The 21363-nt window shown below is 35.5% G+C and overlaps 4 protein-coding genes across 5 annotated transcripts; 2 read left to right on the plus strand and 2 right to left on the minus strand.

The window, feature by feature from the left end:
* Positions 1-5822: 5822 nt before the first annotated feature.
* On the plus strand, positions 5823-8033 carry LOC102623540 (cytokinin riboside 5'-monophosphate phosphoribohydrolase LOG1-like). The gene is made up of 7 exons (XM_006473575.4): positions 5823-6160; positions 6508-6605; positions 6729-6759; positions 6957-7056; positions 7157-7227; positions 7363-7506; positions 7658-8033. Exons 1-7 carry the CDS (start codon positions 6017-6019, stop codon positions 7751-7753), a joined length of 684 nt encoding a protein of 227 aa, XP_006473638.2. The 5' UTR covers positions 5823-6016; the 3' UTR covers positions 7754-8033.
* Positions 8034-9474: 1441 nt separating this feature from the next.
* LOC102623820 (endoglucanase 10-like) lies at positions 9475-13248 on the minus strand. The gene is made up of 6 exons (XM_006473576.4): positions 12699-13248; positions 12292-12575; positions 11577-12014; positions 10700-10841; positions 10213-10379; positions 9475-10089 (listed from the first exon to the last, which is right to left on the minus strand). Exons 1-6 carry the CDS (start codon positions 12907-12909, stop codon positions 9757-9759), a joined length of 1575 nt encoding a protein of 524 aa, XP_006473639.2. The 5' UTR covers positions 12910-13248; the 3' UTR covers positions 9475-9756.
* Positions 13249-13632: 384 nt separating this feature from the next.
* Positions 13633-15657, minus strand: LOC102626185 (endoglucanase 10-like). Its single transcript, XM_052442374.1, has 3 exons — positions 14876-15657; positions 14622-14754; positions 13633-14533 (listed from the first exon to the last, which is right to left on the minus strand). The coding sequence occupies exons 1-3, from the start codon at positions 15512-15514 to the stop codon at positions 14277-14279; spliced, it is 1029 nt and encodes a 342-aa protein (XP_052298334.1). The 5' UTR covers positions 15515-15657; the 3' UTR covers positions 13633-14276.
* Positions 15658-18761: 3104 nt separating this feature from the next.
* Positions 18762-21108, plus strand: LOC102624106 (hypothetical protein). 2 transcript variants are annotated; one of them, XM_025096376.2, is made up of 5 exons: positions 18762-18928; positions 19221-19296; positions 19462-19566; positions 19850-20182; positions 20270-21108. In XM_025096376.2, exons 3-5 carry the CDS (start codon positions 19531-19533, stop codon positions 20870-20872), a joined length of 972 nt encoding a protein of 323 aa, XP_024952144.2. In that variant the 5' UTR covers positions 18762-18928; positions 19221-19296; positions 19462-19530; the 3' UTR covers positions 20873-21108. The 2 variants fall into 2 exon arrangements, with proteins under 2 accessions (XP_024952144.2, XP_006473641.2); XM_006473578.4 differs by lacking the exon at positions 19462-19566.
* Positions 21109-21363: the final 255 nt, after the last annotated feature.

Below are 21363 nucleotides of genomic sequence, written 5' to 3' on the forward strand. Positions count from 1 at the left end.
TAAAATTACTTTTGACTCTTAAAAGAACAATTGGCCCTAAAAATAATGATAAATAGCCACTATAGAGCATTATGGCGATAGAAGATATTGTATCTATGGTGTAGTTTTTCTTGTTATTTGAAAAATAAAATAAAGACAACAAAAAGGCTCACCGTGGAGACACCGTTTCCATCTATACGGCGGTTATTTATTAGTGCTCTTACAATAAATATATATAATAATATTTTATTGGATGGTGAATGGTTTTATGAATATATATGACGTGATGGGAATTACCCTATTTTTTTAACCTTTTCATTTTATTTTTGGTTTCTCCATTAACTATCTCTAGCTCAACTCACAACTACTTTTTAGGTGCCTTTTTTAGGGTACGATCTTAACTAATAAAGCCAACCAAGCATGCCTTGAATTCCGTCATTCTTCATAATATCAATTTGTTGCCTCTTTAATGTGCTAATCATAATGATGACAACGATAATAATCTTAATAATTGTAAACAACAATTCGAAATTGCATTGCAATCATGGCAGTTCCGGCAAGTAACATAGTTTTAACAAATTGTATGAAATTATCGTTCAATTCTTTTTTTTTTTTTAAATCATAGCAAGCAATTATAAAAATGTTAATTAAATTCACATTAAAGTACCTTCATACATGGCTTATTCAATTATTAAAAAGAAGATTTTAAATACATTGTCATGAACCGCTGTGGCGGTCCAAAAAGACTTTTCTCTGATAATGAAAATCTGACTCAAAAACCCCCCAATGCTTTCATACCTACAGCTACATATACATGCATACATTTAATAAGAAAATTGCATTTTGCCATTTTTGCTTTGCCACGTGGTGGGCATTTGTTCAGTCATGGAATCCGGCTGAAGAGAATTGTGTGATTATTAAATAACTAATAAAGAACCCAAGATAAACTAATTCATTATCAGCTTTTTTACATTTTAGACGACCCCCCCACCCCAAACAAAAAAAGAAAAAAGAAAAAAGGGGGTGGTCATACAAAATCCAAAAGGCTTTGTCACTGCTTGCATACAATCTCACTCACCGGCAAAGCCTCTCATGGCCTATGGGATCCAAATGAATAAATCCATTTGTTTAGAGGGGTTAGGTTATTTCTTCCTCCGCATTCCAAATTGTCAAGAAACTTTGGAGATGTGTTCTTTTCTAAACCACACCACTAATATTATTTAACCATTTCTAGTGTTTATTGATTAATTTATCTTTTAGTCAGCAAGTCTCAAATTCCTCTTTATATGAATATTTGTTGTTTATGTTCATTATATGAGTCGATGACTTCCAAGCAAGAGAAGGCAAGTCATGTTGAGAAGTAAATGAAAGAAAAGAATAATTCTATTAAAAAAATAACTAAATAATAAAAACAGCTATGCATAATGAGATGACCCAACTTAAGAAAATATATAAAATAATGAAGTGAAGTGAGACCTTCAACGAAACACGAGGCAACAACCAACCAAATTAGATAAGTTCGTGGGAAACTTGTCCATTGGATAAGAAATTAAGATCTGTTGAATAAAATAAGAAGAAATTTTAATTTTTTTTTTCCTTTTTTCAATTTAGAGAAATACAAATTAAAGCTTCAAGAAAGCACGATATTGACCGTTCTTTGTTGGGTTGCTCAGTCAGTGGCTACAGCCTGCTTTCCTATGTAAAGTGTGCGGGTTTTTACGGGCATCTTATTTATTTATTTTAACCTTGGCGGCGGTAGGAGGTAAACGTATCTCTTAAATAATAAAAAGTAAATTCCATAAAATGACCTAAAACACTGGAGCTATGCTATAAGAAAACTAAGATACCCGGAGCAAATCTCATTGAATAAGAATTGTAATAACAATAACAAAGCAGCACTTTTGTATCACATTCCATCTAGAAGCATTAATTGATGCACCCAAGTGACGATAAGCCACGTATCTAGCATTATTCTTATATATATATATTCCCGAAAGATGACAAGCATTTAATTTCGATGAGAGCCTGGCTTTATGTTACGGCCTGTTTCCGTTCCAAGGGGCTTGATAACCCTAATTATACGATTATTAAAATGATGCCGTATGAGTTAGAAACGGAGATTATTGGTTAATATATCATATCATATCAATATGTAATTATTAGAAAAAAAAGACATAGTTCGAAATGGCTGGTTTTGCTTAATTTAGTTATTAAAAAAGAAGAAAAAAAGAAAAAGGATCGAGTTTTAACTAACCCATATTCATCAAATGAGTTTCTTACATTTGCATGCTCATGAGATGCTCAATGACTATAAACTTCCTGATATAATCAAACAAAAGTCATTTAACTTTTATTAATTTTCCCAGAGATTACGAGCTGAGTTAAGTGGCTGCATTCTATTTGACAGAACGGGGAAACAAATTAAAAAAAGAAAAAAAAAAGAAATTCATTGTGGCTGAACGTAGAGAATTAAGTTGCGTGAAAAATATGCCTGAATAAACAAGGCCAGTGAAGTTGATTTAATACTGTTATTATATCGATCCTATGTGTGTATATAGAGCTGATTATATTGATTGAATACTTTAATTAATGAGAAGAGCTTCTTATGTTATAAATGTCAACACGGTGATGACGTGTGAGTGTGACTACATAGTTTATAGGAGGGGCAAAAAAGGGGTTATCCATTAAGGCGGATTTGTGATATATAATTGTCATGAAAACGATAATGTTATTGTATTAACTTAATTATATGATAATATTGAAAGCACAAGAATATATGTAGACTTTAGAGGCTTAACTAAGTAGTTTAATTAGTAGAGGTAACCAAAAAAAAAAAAAAAAAAAAGTAATTTGAGTTTTATCCATCCCTTAATATTTGAAAACTTTTTAAAACAGAAAATAATATATATTTTTTTGAACACTCGTATATATATTACGGTAAAAAAGACTATTAATATAGAGAAAGCATATTAATAGTACATAGAGGGGCAGTCACCCTTCGACCTAGAAGGCTGAAAAAATAAGTAACTTGATAAAGAGAAAGCATACACAATAGTGATTTAGTTTAATTGACCACCAATTAAACGTAAATACTAATTTAGATTGTTTAGCGTTTTCGACAAATAAAAGTAAAATCAAACCTTACAATTAGGAGTGATCTCGAAATTAAACTTTTGACTGAGCAAGTAGAATCAGAAAGGCGGCACTCATGATTTTATTCCATCCCATTCCCAAAGCATATATATGACTGGACTTACCATTTTTGGCAAGTACGAGATGGAGAAGCAAAGCAGCATTTGAATCATCAAATTAGCTTTTTATGGCTTTTTTTTTTTTCCTTTCAAAAAAATGAAAATACTAATTAAAAATCGATACATCGAGTAAATTTCACTTTTCACTCCCATTTTATTTGAGAATCTTGGCGTAGGCGTGGTCCACGAGCTCTCTTCTCGTGGTTTGTTTATTAGTTAAGAGTCGTGGTGGATTGTTCTTAACATTTTTTTTCCCCTTCAATCTTTGGGAATAAATTAATTGTTGTTAAAGTTTTTGTTTTACTTACTATTAAAACTCACAACTTGTGTGTGTTCTAATACTTAATTTTTCAATGGCACAATTAGAATTTTTTTTGAAGATAAGGATTTATAAAAAAAAAAAATTGCTGCTTTAGTAATGTCGGCAAAAATTAACCTTAAAAATTAGCTCATAACAAAGAATGTCTATGTACTTACATATATATATATATTAGGCTACTTGAGAATTCTCATATTGTAGACAATTAATCACTCCCAAACGATTGCTAAGGATGATGACAATCGACCTTACTTGGCAATTGTCAACAATTAATATATCTATGATACTGATGACTCAATATTTGCTCTTATAATAGCAATCATATAAAATTAATCCCCAAAAATCAGTTCAGGAACTTTTATGTTACCCACTTAATGTGTATCTTCTAAAATTGCTGATGGGAAAAAGGGCTCTCTTGTGAAAACAAGGATGAAAAGAAAAACTTGCAACATTATTACAACAAAGGATGCACAAGATAACTTACAGATAAGCACTAGGAAAGTGGAAGTTTAATTATTACTATTATCAATTGTAATAGTCAATAGTAACAATTATTAAGAACCATTTTAGCACTAAGGGACCATAATATATAAAATTTTTGTGAAGAAATGTAGAGTGGGATTTTATTAGGCAAAGGGCCAGTGAAGTAGTGGTAGTGTGTGACCACCCTTAGACAATGGCATATGACCAACCAAGATTACAGCTGTAATACACATTTCATTGAATCGTAGGGTCCAAGTGTCCAACTTGTACAATTATAATTTGCCAATCAGATTCAGATCCCTTCTCATTTAATTTCTTCGCCAATTAGAAAATTAATAATTTGCCATTACATGATCGCTTTCAATTCACCGGCATATGTGTACTTGAAGAACCTTCCTTGTATGCATATATATATATATATATATATATATTAAAGCTTAATTTGTTCGTCATCGTTTCCCAACTGGGACAGAATAAAAATTCAGGGGATCACGTGTCCATCAACATCTTCTTCTTTTAAGTCTGCGAGGGAATATATGAAAATGCAAGGAAGCAATCTGGCTGAATTTAACTTTATTTTAAAGCAAGCGTTAATTAATTTGTATCTTCTTCTTCTTCATCGAGCTGCAACTTGTTTTTGTTGTGCAAAGATAAATTTATATTTTTAGTGCATATTACAGATATCTAAGCACATGCACATGGCCATGATCCACAGCGAATTTAGATTTTAATTCTTTTTAGCTAGCTTTAAATTATTATTTGTTACTGTTACTTATATTAAGTTAAAGATTTTGTAGATTTGGCACCTCACTTTTGTTCTCACGTTATTTTCACGAATAATATATATATATATCTAAGGGTAATTTTTAAAGGGGTAAAAGGGGTCATTAACTCTGAGTTATGAAAAATTCTAAAATATATATGAAGTATCATGTTAATTATATAACAAACAAATAAAAATAGTGGAGACAGCAAATGCATGAATTGAAATCTTAAAAATCTTTTAATCCACGAGGGGCATTTATTTTACCGTCACTAGCCCCACCATTGAATGTTGATGTGAGTACACTTTCTCCATAACATTTGGGAGTGAATATAACTACTCATTGTCAAATAAGATATTCTGACTCTAGTAAAAATAAAAAACTTATTTAAGCAGTTTGTTGGTCTTGAGACGTGGGTCCTTCCTACAATCTTACTATGAACAATTATTTGCACTATCTTTTCATGTTGTATCAAATATTATGTCATGAATAGTTAGGTGGCGATAAATATCTATTATTTCACATGGAAGAAAAAAGTGAAATGCTAAAATAAGTAGTCACTATAATTAATTAACATACAAAACTATGTTTTTTTTTAAATACTAATATTACTATTAGTAGTATTAAACTATATTAAATAAATCCATTAATTACTTAAAACTTTTTTCCCCCAAAATTTGGAGGGACAGATGGGAGGCAATCATAGCATTAAATGACTACTCTATTCTTAAGAAGAAAAAAAATAAAAAAAGTTGGTGGCAATAGCCCAATCATCATAGATGCGTACGTGCATATTCCAAGAATTAATTTTTATTTTGAACTAAAATTGAAGTGTCTTCTAACAAAGGAAAAAGAAAACGACGTGTCAAAAAGAGCGAAGAGATGTGAAATTCGTTTAGGAAGAAAATATCACGAGATGAGAAGTTGAAAGAGAGAATTAAAATAGCGCCCGGGGGGGGGGGGCCCATCGATTTTGATATAAAAAGAGACCAATGGCACCAGTTTCGTTCCTTCACTTTTGTTTTTGGCTTTCAGAAAACAGAGAGTGTTGTGCCTCTGCTAACTGCTCTTGCTCGATCATTACTCTTACACACGCATTAATTCTCCTCATAAGCTTTATAAAATTAGCTTCATATATATATATATACACATATCGTTTCCACCAAATTATATAAACAAATAAATTAAAGAAAATATTAAATCGATCATTTTGGCTTCTTATGGAAACTCAACAGCAGCAGCAGCAGCAGCAGGCTGCAGCAGCTTTGAAGTCAAGATTCAAACGTGTTTGTGTTTTCTGTGGTAGCAGCCCTGGCAAGAGTCCTAGCTACCAGCTTGCTGCTATTCAGCTCGGCACACAACTGGTTATCCATCCACTTTCAGCTTTTGTTATACGTCCTTCTTTCTGGAATCCAAGCTTTTCTGTTCTCCGTCTTCATAATTGAATTTGAAAAAACTCAACCCTTTTTCTTTCTCCCCCCCATTTTTCCCGAAATTGAAGTTAGTGCTTGGCTTCTGCTTTTGATTTAGTACTGTAACCTAGCTAGCTATCTCTATTTGTTCTGCTTTTCCGGGAACGGAAAGAGCCGGGGATCAGATTAATGTTTTTTTTTTTTTTTCCAATCAGTATGTATATAAGTGGAAAATTACGGGTTTTTTTTTTTTTTCAATTAAACACGTTACTGAAATTATAAAATAATTACACTTGCAGGTTGAAAGGAACATTGACTTGGTTTATGGAGGTGGTAGCATTGGGTTGATGGGTCTTGTTTCCCAAGCTGTTTATGACGGTGGTCGCCACGTGTTAGGGTATGCAAATGCAACCCTTTAATTTCCTTCTCTCTCCCTAATATTATTCTTTGTCACAAGCCACAACCACAAAGCAGAGGAATTCTAATTGTGGTTTTTTCTCTTTTCTTTTTCCTCCTGCAGAGTAATTCCTAAGACTCTTATGCCCCGTGAGGTAACAAATTAATACCATAAAAGAGTTCAGTTTCATGTGAAGACATCAATCACATGAAACAAAATTATTAAGTTAAATTTTAATCGTAATAAGTTAGCTGGAGGGATATGTGCGCGCGCGCGCGCGCGTTTTCGGTATTAATATTAATTTACATATATAATTAAATTAATTAATATGTAATTTGCATAAAATTTCAGATAACCGGAGACACAGTGGGAGAAGTGAAGGCTGTATCAGGCATGCACCAACGCAAAGCTGAAATGGCTCGTCAAGCTGATGCATTTATTGCTCTGCCAGGTACGTACTCACGTACTTTCAACAAACTTTTTTCTGTTGAATTATGTTATTTAGTAACCGTAGCTTTAATGGCTAGCTGTACGTATAACTCACTCTACAGGTGGCTATGGAACTCTCGAAGAACTCTTGGAAGTAATCACTTGGGCTCAGCTAGGTATCCATGATAAACCGGTAATTGTTTTTTAAGTCAACATTCCTTTCAGAAAACCAATATATATATAATTTCTTCATTTTAATTCAAAGCCGCTAATCAAAATTAGAAAAAAAAAAAAATTGATTGAGATTCGTTGCCATTTTTGGTTACAGGTGGGGTTGCTGAACGTTGATGGATATTACAACTCGCTTTTATCGTTCATAGACAAGGCTGTTGATGAAGGTTTCATAGCACCGGCTGCCCGATATATTATTGTTTCTGCCCAAACTGCCCATGAATTAATCTGCAAGCTTGAGGTATTTTTTTTTTTTTTTTTTTTGGTTATTTTCATTTTCTGTTTTGAACCAATAAAAGTCGCACACGTCTGCACACGTGAAACACAACCTTTGGGTGGCAATCAAAACAGTCAAAAGCAGTCAACTGATCGGAGCCGTTCATTTCCATCAGGAATATGTTCCCAAGCATTCTGGGGTGGCATCCAATCTAAGCTGGGAGATGGAGCAACAGTTGGGCTACACAAATAAGTCAGACATAGCTCGTTGACTTGGATCATCAAGTGTAGTAATTAACGCATGATGGAGGATTCATGACCGTTAGATTTTAGCAAATCTTTATACAACAAACACAACCTTTGTAGATGCGAGCTCCAGAGACGAGTCACAAGCGTCACCACAGTTATTATTTTAATTGTACAGATATGGACCACGCTGTGTTATTATTATTTATTTTTATTTATTTTCTTGTTTTGTAATCTGATCTGAATAAACGAGGCCGGTGATTTTGTTACAAGTTTAAAGTATTTTACATGCCAGTGTTACCAATTTTGTAGCGTGTATATTTGATCTTTATTTATTTATTTTTTTGAATTGATGGGTTGTTATGAACTGCTTTCATCTCAAAGAGATTGACCGGGACAGAAAGAGGAAAATAGAAATATAAAACTATATTACCAAAAATTATGATGTAATTGAATAATATCTTAAGGGATAATGTCACATGATGTTTTATTATTAATTACAATTTCAATATCATTCACAAGGCGCTATAGCATAGCACTATATAGATAATTGCTGACAACAACATAGTTGTGGTGGACAATATTACTCATTAGAGCATTTCGGAAAGCAAAGTGCATTGTATTCATGGTTGCTCGTAGATTTATTTACTTAATTATTTTTTCATTTCAAGCCTAATTCAAAAACTGTATATGGGTTTGGGGGCCGACGGCACTGGAGACTTTAAAAAAGTTTTAGGAGAGTCTTTATTTATTTATTTTTTTAATATTAATTACACATCAAATTATTATATTATTACATTAAATTTTATAAAATACATATTCAGATAAATAATTCTCACAATAAAAAATATCTTTACTCTATTCATATTTTATAAATGAGAAGTGCTTACGAATATTTTAACCCCGTATTGTGGAGGCTTAAACCACTGTGTGAGAGCAGCGCAGCAGCTCAACCATTCAGCCATTTTATTTATTTATTTTATCTATTGATTGAGGTACTTCATAGAGCATACAATACACACGTCATTTTTTTTTGGTTTGGCCCCCGGTTTTTGCGTGGTTAGAAGACACATGTCCTGGACCGGAACACGAGGACAATGACCAAATGCCTCGTGTGCAAGAGAAAGGAAGAAAAACAATGGTGGGCAGAAAAGTGGTCAGTGCTTTTACTTTAATGGAGTTGGATAGGGCATAGGTGTACTGTGCTTGTTAGCTTTGATTCGTACAAATTTGAATATGGATTTTGCCTTTTTCTTAACCTGGGCTCTGACTGGAAGTTGGGATCCAAAAGGAGCTAACCATTATTGAATTCCCATGCTTATCGAGCACCTTTTGTCATCTGAATTCTTCTTTCGGATAAGCATCATTTTGAAACTTGAAAGCGTCACGTGAGAGTCGTGTATTCATCTCTTTACACTTTAGCGTGTAAGAGGGTGTGAAAACACACAACACAAATGAGAGAAACTATGCTTGATGAACGACCCACCAAAGCTTGGTTGCTGTTTATGAACAATTGCCTTTCTTCTTAAGTTTATTTGTTGGATTTTTTTTAATTAAAAATTAAAATGCACTATTGCCTAATGCTCTCTCTCTCTCTCTCTCTCTCTCTTTTTTTTAAAGATTTACTGGCATATAATAAGAATTATAAGATACAAAGAATATATATTTATATAATCCACTTCTAATAAGAATAAAAAACACAGAAAAACACAATTATACATTATCAGGACAGACAGCAATATTCTTCTTATCTTTTAGTTTATCCCTTATTTTCATCTTTAATGGAATATTACTCTCATGTATATACTAGGCGAGTGTACACAGTACACAATAGATTTTGCTACAGACAGCTAATAATACATAAGGTTTACATTCTCCACAAACAATAGAAACGATGGGTGCAGCTGAGCAAACAACCCCACACATTGGAACTCACACTCACCGTGTAAAGCACATTAATTTGAAACAAAATTTTAATCACACATGCACCTACATACGAAAAAAAAATATAATATATACTAAGGTTATTTTAGGTGAAAGATTGAACTGCAGAAGAGGTGGTGACCAGACTTGATAGGAGGCCAACAATTACAGCACCATTGTATGTGCTTGGTTCTGCTTGCATTGAGTTATTCCGAGAATCAATGTATGTTTCATTTAGGAAAGGCCCGCCCACAAGGCCTCCAACAGCTACATTGGGGTTGGGTTTCTTTGAGTCAAGCCACTTGAAGCCATCTCTGCAGCCAGTCGTTGCATCGGCTGGGATCGAAGCTCCCCGATGGTGCACATATTGTGGGTATTTCTTTCCATACCCCACAAGAAAGCTCATCTTCAAGGGATTGTTTCCAAGAATATAATCTGCCTGGCAAAAATAAAAAGAAAAAAAAGTCACTTGCCTTACCAGGTAGGTAAACATTGAGACTTCTTAACGTAGTATCTAGAGCATCTCTGCTAACTACATCTCATAAATAATGGATAGAGATACCTGATCTTTGGCAAAGTCCCGAAGGTCTGATGGTTTGAAAGAATGCCCATCACACGTCAGCTCTGCAGTTCGTGATGTAAGCATGTAATCACTGTATACAGCAGCCAAGAATGCTGAAGCAACAGGATGCTGCAGTGAGTTCCATTCACTGACCCATATAAGACCACCTGCATTAAAGAAAATAGACAGTAAACATTAAACAATAAGTAACCCTAAAAATAAAGATGAAGACAGAATTTCATGAATTCCCTTTAAGTTGCCCTAAATGGATAAGCCACCCTGCAGCACATTAAATTCTGGCCACTAAATCTAGCATCCAAATCTAGAGACATTTGCAAACAATATCTAAATAAGTTGAAAATGGTGCTTTTCTCAATGGAGTGGAAGTGCAGGTTATAAGGAACAGTTTCTATACATTGATTCACCAAAATAAACCCCCCCCCCCCCCCCCCCCCCAAAAAAAAAAAAAAGAAAGCTTTATCCTTACTCTCTGTTCTGCTGGTTGTGGCCGTTGGAGATTTTGGTAAAAGGCCGCACATAACAGCCTCAGCTGTTTTTCTATACATTCGAAGGCCAGAGTTGCCAGAGATGTCCTTACCACTAAAGAAGCTTAGCCTGGATAACAAGACCTGAAATATAAATGCAAAATTGCAAACAGAGTTCAGGAGTAGAATAAGATTCTCTAAATTATAGGTTGAGGTCTCGGTCAGATTTAACTTTGTCGATAGTATTTTTTGGGAAGAGAGTCACATTGCTGTGTCATTCAGCTAGAACAGGGAAAATCAAGCCAATATAATAATCTTTCTTAAGTGGCAGGCTATCTGATGGTTGCATAAATAAATCTGAAAATTACAATTTCAACCACCATGCATGCAGTACATCACCACAGTCTCCAGTCATGGGAAAGTATATACAGAATGGAAGTTCTCAATAAATGGACAGCAACATCAATCAGCTAAACTGGGGATATCTTTCTGACCAGATCAACAACATTCACTTTGCATGTCACTGAAAACTTTGATACATCTCATGGTTAGCAGATTCTATAGTTTGAATATCCACTAATAGGAATCCCATCAATCTATCGAGTCTTAGAGGCTAGATGATTCTGTAAATCAGACTTTATCAGATAACTAAAATATAGGACCAAAGACAATTCATCTAGTTGGGCTATACCAAAGGCATAAAGCTTTGAATTAATAACTTCCAGGCATTATTAACTAAAGGCCGAATTACAAAAATGAAGCACCAAGAGATTGAGTCATCAATACCTTTTGAAGCTTAGCATGCATTAGAAACATTCACTATGTAGCTATTTAAAGCAATCAGCATCTAAATCTTAAGCCTGCAAAAGGGAAAGATACCTGGGTTCCTGCAAGCTTGTTATCCCAACTAAACCAGGATGGACTACCCCAGTTAGCAAAGTCTTTTCCATTTTTTCCAGACACATATTGAAGGTAAGAATGATCCCCTGTTGCATGATAGAGCCAGCTAGCTGCCCATAAGAGCTCATCTCCATAACCTGTTGAATTGTAAAAATTCTGGACTTGGGGAATGCTGACACTGTATGAACCTCTATGATTGTCTGCAAAGTTAAACAATTGCTGGGCATGCTTAAGTAGCGAACTTGAATAAGTAGAGTCACTCTTCTTAAACACTAGAGACGCCGAAGCCATGGCGGCTGCAGTTTCAGCTGCAACCTCTGTTCCAGGAAAGGATGTGTTGACCTGAGTGAGTGGTCTCTCTTCAGTCATGCTTTCAGGTCTTTCCCAACATTTGTGGTCCTTATCAGGATTGCCCACCTGCCAAATATTATAGTTACAACATAAGACATACTTCAAGGCTTGATTCCTACATCAAATGAATTCTGCAGGACACAGGGTACACGCTTTAGGATACTAGAATACCCACAAGACAACCAATCAATTGGGTATATAGACTATCCCGATTTAAAACTACAGATTTCTTTTTTAAGAAACTATACACAGACAACAAGAGGAGGCAGAAAATCGCAAGAACATACAAAAACACTATGAGAAACAGAAATAATCATGAACAGAAGCCAAAGAATGTAGCAACCTGAACAATAAGGACATTCTCTTTGGGATGAGCACTGATAAGATAATCAGTGATCCACTTGAGAGAATCCTGAGCTGGTTGCAACTGATCCACAACGTCCATCTGATCTCCATACTCAAGGATGGCCCACGACAACACAGTCGCAGTAAAAGCCATCGGAAACCCAAACTTCATATGATCCCCAGCATCATACATGCCTTTTGTGAGATCCAAACCCATGTCTCTTCCATCTTTAAGAGCCGAATCCCCTCTCCATGATATCTTATTATTCACTAACTTTCCCGCTGCAACCAAAAAAATAGATACAAGAAAGAAAAATCAATCAAATAGTCGTTGAAATTTTATTTTTAAACAATAGAAACAAAATAAACAGTTGAGCAACCTATAACAAACGTTTCGGTACATACATTTTTGTACGTCGAAGAACTGCATTGCGACTTTGAGGGCTTCAGCATACTTTTTCTCGACGGCGCCGGGGGGACCGGGAACCGGAGCCGGTTTATCAGAGTGACTTGTTTTCTTTTTAATAGTGTAAACAATTGCGCCAACAACTAGAGCCAATAGGACTAGGACCAAGAACCATCCGAAACAACCCTTGGACTTTGATTTCTCCCCCATTTTAACACAATGCCGTCAAGTTCTCAGATCTAAATCTAACTCAAAATGCCGGCATTGGGTGAAGAGAGTAAGAGCTTTGTGCGTAGGGTCTTCAAACGGTGAAAAACGCAGCACCGTATTTCTCTCTAGTGGGTGAAATGTGAGTGGTAAGAAGCTTAATTTGGCTGCTGAATCAGTTTAGCAAATTCTCTAATACAATACAATTGAAGCAGCTGGGTCTGGGACAAATCAGATCGTCAATTTTCTTTAATTTCTTTGGTCACCGACAAAGGTCAGTCACGCGGGTATATTCGTTATTTTATTTTCCTTTTTCAATCTTTTTAGTGAGATGATTTGTTGCGGAAGAAACGGATATTAATCACTGCTTGGATTCTGGGAAGCGAGAGGACTCGTGCCAGCCGTTGATCTTGAAATGGGACCCGATTGATTTCAACTGTTGAACTGGCCACCGACAGGTGTGATATTGTGCCTTTTTTCTTAGATCTGAATGAGTTTTTCAAGCTAACTGATATTAGTGGCGGGAAGTGGTTGGTACAGATGCAGTGTCAGCATCCGGGACTTGGACCACTTAAAGAAGGGCCATTTTTAATATGATTCATCATTAATGGGTCTCAGCTGACTGAATGCCCATCGACAAGGACCGTGAGTTCAGCCCAACCCCCCAACGACGATTGGGCTTGACGGCTCTTCACACGCTAGTCGTAGGACGTTGTGGAGGTCAAGCTCTTTTGTTTTATTAATTTTCCAGAAATATTCTTTTGAAATTATTCGTGATTTAGGAAGGATAAAATTCGAGGTCTAGATCATGAATACTTGAATAGCACACCTCGTATGTCTAATTTACAATATGAACGGTGTGGATGTACCTTACACTTAATCTAAGGTAGCAAGACCTGTAAGATGAAAAAAAAGTTTATCCAACAGTTAATTACATACCTACTTTTCAAAGAATTGGAAGAACTTTTTCTTTGTGAAAGAAGGCCATTTTGACAACCTCACAAGTAAAATATAATACACAGCTGATTATATTTTACTTCTAACCTAAGGATGTGACTACAGATTGAGAGGAGGTGGCCAGGCTTGAGAGCAGACCAACAAGGAGAGCACTGTTATATGTTGTTGGTTCGCCTTGCATGCTGTTGTTTCGACTGTCAATGTACGTTTCATTCATAAAAGGTCCGCCCACAAGTGCTCCCGTTGCTTCATTTGGGTTCGGCTTGGTTGATTCGAGCCACTGGTACCCGTCTTTGCACCCAGTGGTTGCATCAGCTGGGATCGAAGCTCCTCTGTGGTGCACAAATTTTGGGAATTTTTTTGAATACCCAACAAGATAGCTCATGGAATTGGGGTTGTCGCCCAATACGTAATCAGCCTAATTGATATATAGGTGTCACATTACTTAAAATACAGAACTGATATCCCAACTTTGTATTATAATTAATGAGTTTACAGCTTACCTGTTTCTTGGCAAATTCACGGAGATCTTCCGACTTGAAAGTTTTTTCATCACATTCAAGATTCTCGTTATCCGATTTTTCCATGTAATCACCGTATAGACTAGCCAAGAATGCAACAGCTACAGGATGCTGCAGAGCATTCCACTCGGCGATCCATATAAGACCACCTGTTCATGTTGATAGAAAAATGAAATACAGAATGTTAAATTATGTATAATATATAGTTTCACAATATTGTATGAGCAACAAATTTACCGTTTGTTCTATCACTTGTGGCAGATGGTGATTCGGGCAGAAGAGTGCACATAAGAGCCTGAGCTGATTTCTGATACTTTGCAAGCTTCGTATTATCCTTGCCATGAAAGAAGTATACTCTTGATAACAAAACCTGCCACAGGAATTTCAAAATTATATATATATATATCATCACAATCACAAGTAGCTGAAGTACTAGTCGTGAATATGATTATAATTTTCACAAAGGCTAGCTGGAAAATTATATATTATACCTGGACTCCTGCAAGCTTGTTATCCCAACTAAACCAGCTTGGCTTTCCCCAGTCAGCAAACTCCTCTGCTTCGGACCCAACCACATAGTCTTTATAAATGTTCTCCTGGGTTGCATGATAGAGCCAACTGGCTGCCCACAGGAGCTCATCCCCGTACCCTGTGGAGTTGTAATACTTCTTTACTTGCGGAAGGCTGACGCTGTAATACTCCCTATATTTGTCAGCAAAAATAAACAATTTTTTAGCATGCTCGAGGAGTTTTGCCGAATATGGTGGATCACTTTTCTTAAACACCAGAGACGCGGAAGCCAATGCTGCAGCAGTTTCGGCTGCAACATCTGATCCTGGAGCAGTTGTGTTGATCTGAAAGAGCGGTTTGTTATCAGTAATGCTTTCAGGCCTTTGCCAACACTTGTGGTCCTTTTCAGCATCGCCAACTTGAACATACAGGACGTTGTCCTTAGGATGGGCATTAACAAGATAGTCAGTTATCCATTTGACAGAGTCTTTAGCTTTCTGTAACTGGTCAACGCCTTCCATTCCCATCCGCTGCCCACGCTCAAGAATTGTCCATGACAACATCGTTGCAGTAAAAGCCAGTGGAAATCCAAATTTCACTGCATCGCCCGCATCATACATTCCTTTAGAGAGTTCTAAATCTACTTCCTTTCCATCTTTAAGTCCCGAATCCCCTCTCCATTTAATCTGGTTATTCACCAACTTACCGGCTGCAACAGCAGAACTGATCAAATTAACAACACAGAGTCCTCATTTACGTATTATATATATATATATATATAGAGAGAGAGAGAGAGAGTAGTTTTCCGATTCAAGATATTAAAGTGCAGGAAAAGTGCGGGAATGATTTAAAACTTAAAACGCTTAAATTATATAATTTATGCGTTTTTTTTTAATTTTCTCACGTTTTAACATTTCGGATTAGAACATTTTTATAATTATATAATTTATGAAACTATGAAAGTAACTATAATTAAATACGGAGAAGAAATTACATTTCTGAATATCGAAGAATTGCATTGCGATTTTTAGGGCAGCAACGTAATTGTGTTTGTGTGATTCAGACGGTTCGACTCCTTTTTTATTCATTGATTTTGCCGCAAAAAGAATACCGCCCACAATCGCACCTGCTATAATCGTTACGAGGAGACATACGCAAATTGGCTTGCAAGCCATTTTCACAAAATTTCGCCGTCTTTATTTTTTCTCTAATTTGGTCTCTTAAAAAGAGAAGGAAAAGAAAGAAAAGAAAAAAACTCTGAATCCGAGAAAAAGTTCAGGCATTAAGGTTCTGATCAGAACCTTAAGCCGATTCTTCACAGTTTTGTTTGACGAGTAAACGTGTCCAGTAACAAGCTTGATCTGGCTTAAAAATTAAGTTACTAGAGTCTAATTAAGGAGAGACGCAGCTGGCTCTTCGCTAAAATTCGGTGGTTCATAGCCTCGCTACAAGACATTTGCGCAGGGAAACTTCTGTTTTTTCTGTTACTTTTTCACCAAATGACCTAAATGCCTCTGAAGCTTTTTTCAATTATAGGTACGTGATTTGGGCGAGAAGGATTATGGACGTTGACTGCGTCAAAGGAGGTCACTCATATATATTAATATGAGTGCTACTATTTATCCCGAATTTTAACTCCGAATTTACGTCTCGAAAGCTAAAATACACCGTTTGGTTTGGTAAGGGAAAGTGAAAAGTAAATAAAATCAAATGAAACGGTGCGTTTTGGTTTTTAGGGCGTAAATTCGGAGCCAGAATTCAAGATAAATAGTTTTTTCCTATTCATATACCGGCAGCTGGGTCGAGCCACTGGTCAAGGATTTGTGCATAAAAAAAGACAAATATTTTTGGCAAGTCCTGCCATTGATTTATCAGTGTATCAAGTTTTATGCTTACATTTTCTTTGTCAAATGACCGGTTACAATTTTTAAATACCTAAATTCAAGGTAGACAGTGAAAAAGGTATTGATGTAATCGAACACTTGAAATATTTAGTGAAATTTTTTTAAAAATAGAAAAAAAGTAATTTGTTGTAATGTGAACTTCGAGCCGACGGTCGAGTAACGTGGACTTGAAAATTTTGAAAAACTAAAAATAAAAATTTGCTGCCTACATTTAAGTAAGCATATTTAATAAAGACAAAGTGAAGTGATTCATCTTTGGTGGTTAATTATCAAAATCCGAAAATTCGAGTGACAAAAGCATGAATTATGAGGTCAATTTTCTTGATAAATTTATTCAGTCAACTGATCTTTTAAATACCAAAATCCGAGTGGCGGTCAAATTTTGCTGGCTAAATGGATACCATTGATGATCGTTTTTTTTTTTTTTATTCACTCCATCAAACGCATTTGACGGAGAAAAACAAAAAAGCGTATCTACGCTGTTTCAATTATAATCTGTACTTGTTGATGGAGACACGTTGCATGTGATTGACTTCTCCTAATTAAATTAAGGGCGACTGTACGCCACGAGTCAGTTGAGATACCTGTATATAAAGTTATATAAATTTTATGGGTCAGGCTACAGTGTAATTGTGTTACCGTGCTACAATTGCACCAACTGTTTGATCCACTTAAATGAGTGAGGTCCACTTAAATAAGTGGAAATCCAACGGTTTGGTGCAACTGTAGCACGGTACCACAGTTGCACCACAGTTTTATCCAAATTTTATTCTCTATTATATTTTTACTTACTCACGAACACTCACACTCCATAAAATAAATTTTTTTCAATCTTAAACCTTGATTTACAGAGAACTGATAAGCTTTTTTTGTCATAAAAAAACTTAAGTTGTTAACTTGAGTGTCAGAATGTGAACGCCTGGGTACCCCGACTTCACATCTATTCACGTCTAACTTTTGTTTCACTGTTTTGCAGGCGTGAAGCTCATTTGGAAAGACATGTTTTTTTGTTTGAACCTTTCACCACTATTACCACTTCCCTCTTCCCTTCGCACCTCTTTCAAAAAACACCGCATACAACAAATCAGTGAGGTACCCATTTCCCCTAAAAATACAAATTCATTGTTCTAAATAGGTTTACCTCCAAAATCTGTCTAAAACATCAACTTTGGTTCAAATCAAAATAAAAGTTTCGTTCAAGTTGAGTGTAAAAATAACTTAAAGTCTATTAAAAAAGAAAATAGCACAAAACAAATTCAAATATAGTTGAATTGATTCATGCATGCTGTTTAATCTATTTGATGTACTTATTAATAGACGTTACCTCATTTACTTCTACGAATTGGTGACAATAATTGATGGTTATTTCACAATTACGCGTTCATTCGTATGTCATCGAAATCTGCTTCAATTAAAATAAAAGGATATAAATAGTCAAATATACGCGCAAGTTACTCAAAATAGAGGGATCAACATCTTTTTCCCAAGGACATTGGCAATGCGAAGCGGTTTGGTTTGCAGATTGCTTGTGATGCGGGATTGGCCCCAACATTATCAAGTATGATTCTTTGAATTGTGGACGGCTATCGCAAAGTAAATGCAGCACTCGTAATATGGCAAAATTAGCTTATGATGTTTGATCATTTCATTATATGGACGGATGAATGAATGTACTACAGAAATTTATCAGTACGCGCAGTTTTCTTCTGTGTTTAATGAAAGTTTTTGTTAAAAACAAAATTAAAAAAAAAAATCTTTCAACAAATATGAACAAAAGATTTAGGTAAAAAAAAAAAGGAAATTGTACATCTGTTCCATCAATACAAAATAAGTTTTCCCTCCTATTATACATTTTCTTGTTGTAAAGTAAAAAAGATAAAAAGGAAAATTGAAACACCCTGATTTTCTAAAACTTTTTTGGTTATATTAATAATATTACTTGATGACGTGTTCCGTCCCCAATTCAAGTTGCGTGCACACGATTAACAGCTAAAGCCCGAAAAATTTATAAACCCAAAAGGTGAAAAACATTCATATTATTAAATTTTTGTTTTATTGAAGACGGGACTTGTAGGCGGTGGCCTCTTTCTCTCCGTCGTCATCCCGTTTTCTGTCATAATCTCCGATCAGGTGAATTGTACCTCCTTGACATTATTACTCTCTTTCTTTTATTGCCAATATTCAATTAGTTACTATTCTTCGTATCAGTTTTGATTTTGAGGGTTTTTAAGCTGCTGAGAGCGGGATGGGTTGGGTATACGCAGCCGTTTTATTCCCATTTAAGAATTCTGAATTATTTGTAAATTCTAGCGTGTGATACCCTTATTAACAATGTCTTTCATTATCATATTTAATTTTACTGAGATGATCGCAATGTTGGTTGATGAACCCTGAATTTTTGTTTGTGAATTGTGATTCACAGTTGAAGAGAGGAGGAGCACGGCTTATAATCACATGCACTCACTCAGGAAATCATTTGGGTCGAAAATCAACTCAAGGCAAATTGATTTCTGAGCTTTCAAATAATTGCATTGAACAGAGAGGAAATTATATTTACCCATTGATTTAGCATGCATGTTTAAGAATTCTTAGGTCTAAATGTTTGCGTTATTGAAAATCTAGACCGTGAACTCTTTTTTTTTTTTTTTCTTTTTCAATTTTAGAAAGAGGAACAGTTTTTTGACACTTAGCAATTCTCAAACCAATGAGTTGCTAGTCTGGGTTTTAAGAATATGCCTACATCTGCAGGACGGAAGGACTTCATACATGTTAGTCAATAACAATTTTTTTTTTTTAATTGCTGAACTTATAATTTCCACAAATTTTCTTTTCCTGATGTGAATCAAGGGAATGTTAAACTAAGGTGTTTATGTTTATTCAATTGAATTATAGCGTCGTGCTTGATGTTGTTTCTTAGACCTATTCAGTGAAGTTCCTGCCAAATGCTGTAAATCTAAAATATGATGGACAAAGCACTAGCCTTTTCAGCAAGATGTATATAAATTATCATACTGACAAGTGCATCCTTGATTGCTGATCCATATTTTGTAGTTGTGGATGGAGACTGAAGCCACTCAACCAACCAAGCAAGAGCGTTCAAGAACTAGGTGGACGGCATCACTTGATACAATTTTTGCAGACCTTGTAGTCAAGCAGATTCAACTGGGGAACAGGCCCAACAATGTTTTTGACAAAAAAACTTGGAATCATATCCGAGATGAGTTCAACAAGCAAACAGATCTCAACTTCAACAACAATCAATTGAGAAAACACCTGGATGTTCTGCGGACACGCTTCTACAACCTGAAGTCTGCTTATAATCAAAATGACTTCTCTATTGAGGATTCTTGTTGCATTGGATTTGACCTTTGGGAAGACATTGCAGTACGTTTTCCTATTTCTGAAATTTGATTTCCTTTTCCTTTTTGTGGTTTTTTTTTTTGGGGTATTCCTGAGAAATTGTTCTTGCAGGCACAAACCAAGCCTGTCACAATTAAAGTGAAGGACTGCCCAATATATGACCAGCTGTGTGCAATTTTCGCAGATACATCAGCAGATGGGAAATATGCTCAATCAAGTCATTTTGAAGGATTGGACAAATCTGTTGGGAATAATACTGCAGCTGTATCTTCGGTCCCTGCGGGTGAAACCCAACATCCTGAGAATCCACCATCTTCAAACTTAGAGCAAGTAAATGGTTCGTCCTGTGAAAAAGTGACAAAAAATATAGCTGAGAGAAAAAGGAAACGATCATCTGCAACACATCTTTCTTTGGGTCAAGGAAGAAAGGATGAAGAAATACTTGAAGGAATGGCAGGAGCTCTGTCAGAGATGATTGCTGCCTCAAAGTTGAGGGCTGGGGTTATGACACAGATTGATGACAGATATTCTATAACTAATTGCATTACAGCACTGGATGAGATAGAGACCATTGATGATTGGCTCTACTTTGCAGCTTTGGACCTCTTTGAGGACCCTAACCTAAGGGAGACTTTTCTTTCACTAAAATGTGAAAAAATAAGATTAACATGGTTGCAAGGGAAGTGTGGTAAAACTATCACCATGTCCAGTTAGGGGGGGTCACTTCCTGTTTTCTTCGCTAAACGTAAACATGATAGCTTTAGACTTTAGTTTAGTGTCACTAGTTTGTTCATGTTTCAGGGCTTGTTGGGCAAAATTTTTTAGCAATTATAGTACAGATGCACATGCAACCTTGTAATTTTCTAGCTTTTGGTTTGGATAAGCTAAGAATGTCATGTGCCAATGCCATGTTTATAAGAGTTCAAGCTGAACTGAGATTTAGTTTTACATGAATACTGGCAATCGCTTCTGATAACTGTTCGGCATATAGAGGAAAACGCTAGATACTGCCGTGTATCTGCGATTTTAGGCCTATATTTTTAATTAAGTAATAACTTCCCTTCATTCAATTGAATATATCCTTCGGTGGGGCAGAAGGCATTATCGACTGAAAGTTCTTTTGAAATCTTATTTGTGTGTCATATTCGAAAAAACACTTTTGCTTTAATCTTATTTTGATGTATTGTTAATAAAATCAATTCCTT

Source organism: Citrus sinensis, chromosome 5 (genome assembly GCF_022201045.2).
Source record: "Citrus sinensis cultivar Valencia sweet orange chromosome 5, DVS_A1.0, whole genome shotgun sequence".
Taxonomy (NCBI): Eukaryota; Viridiplantae; Streptophyta; class Magnoliopsida; order Sapindales; family Rutaceae; genus Citrus; species Citrus sinensis.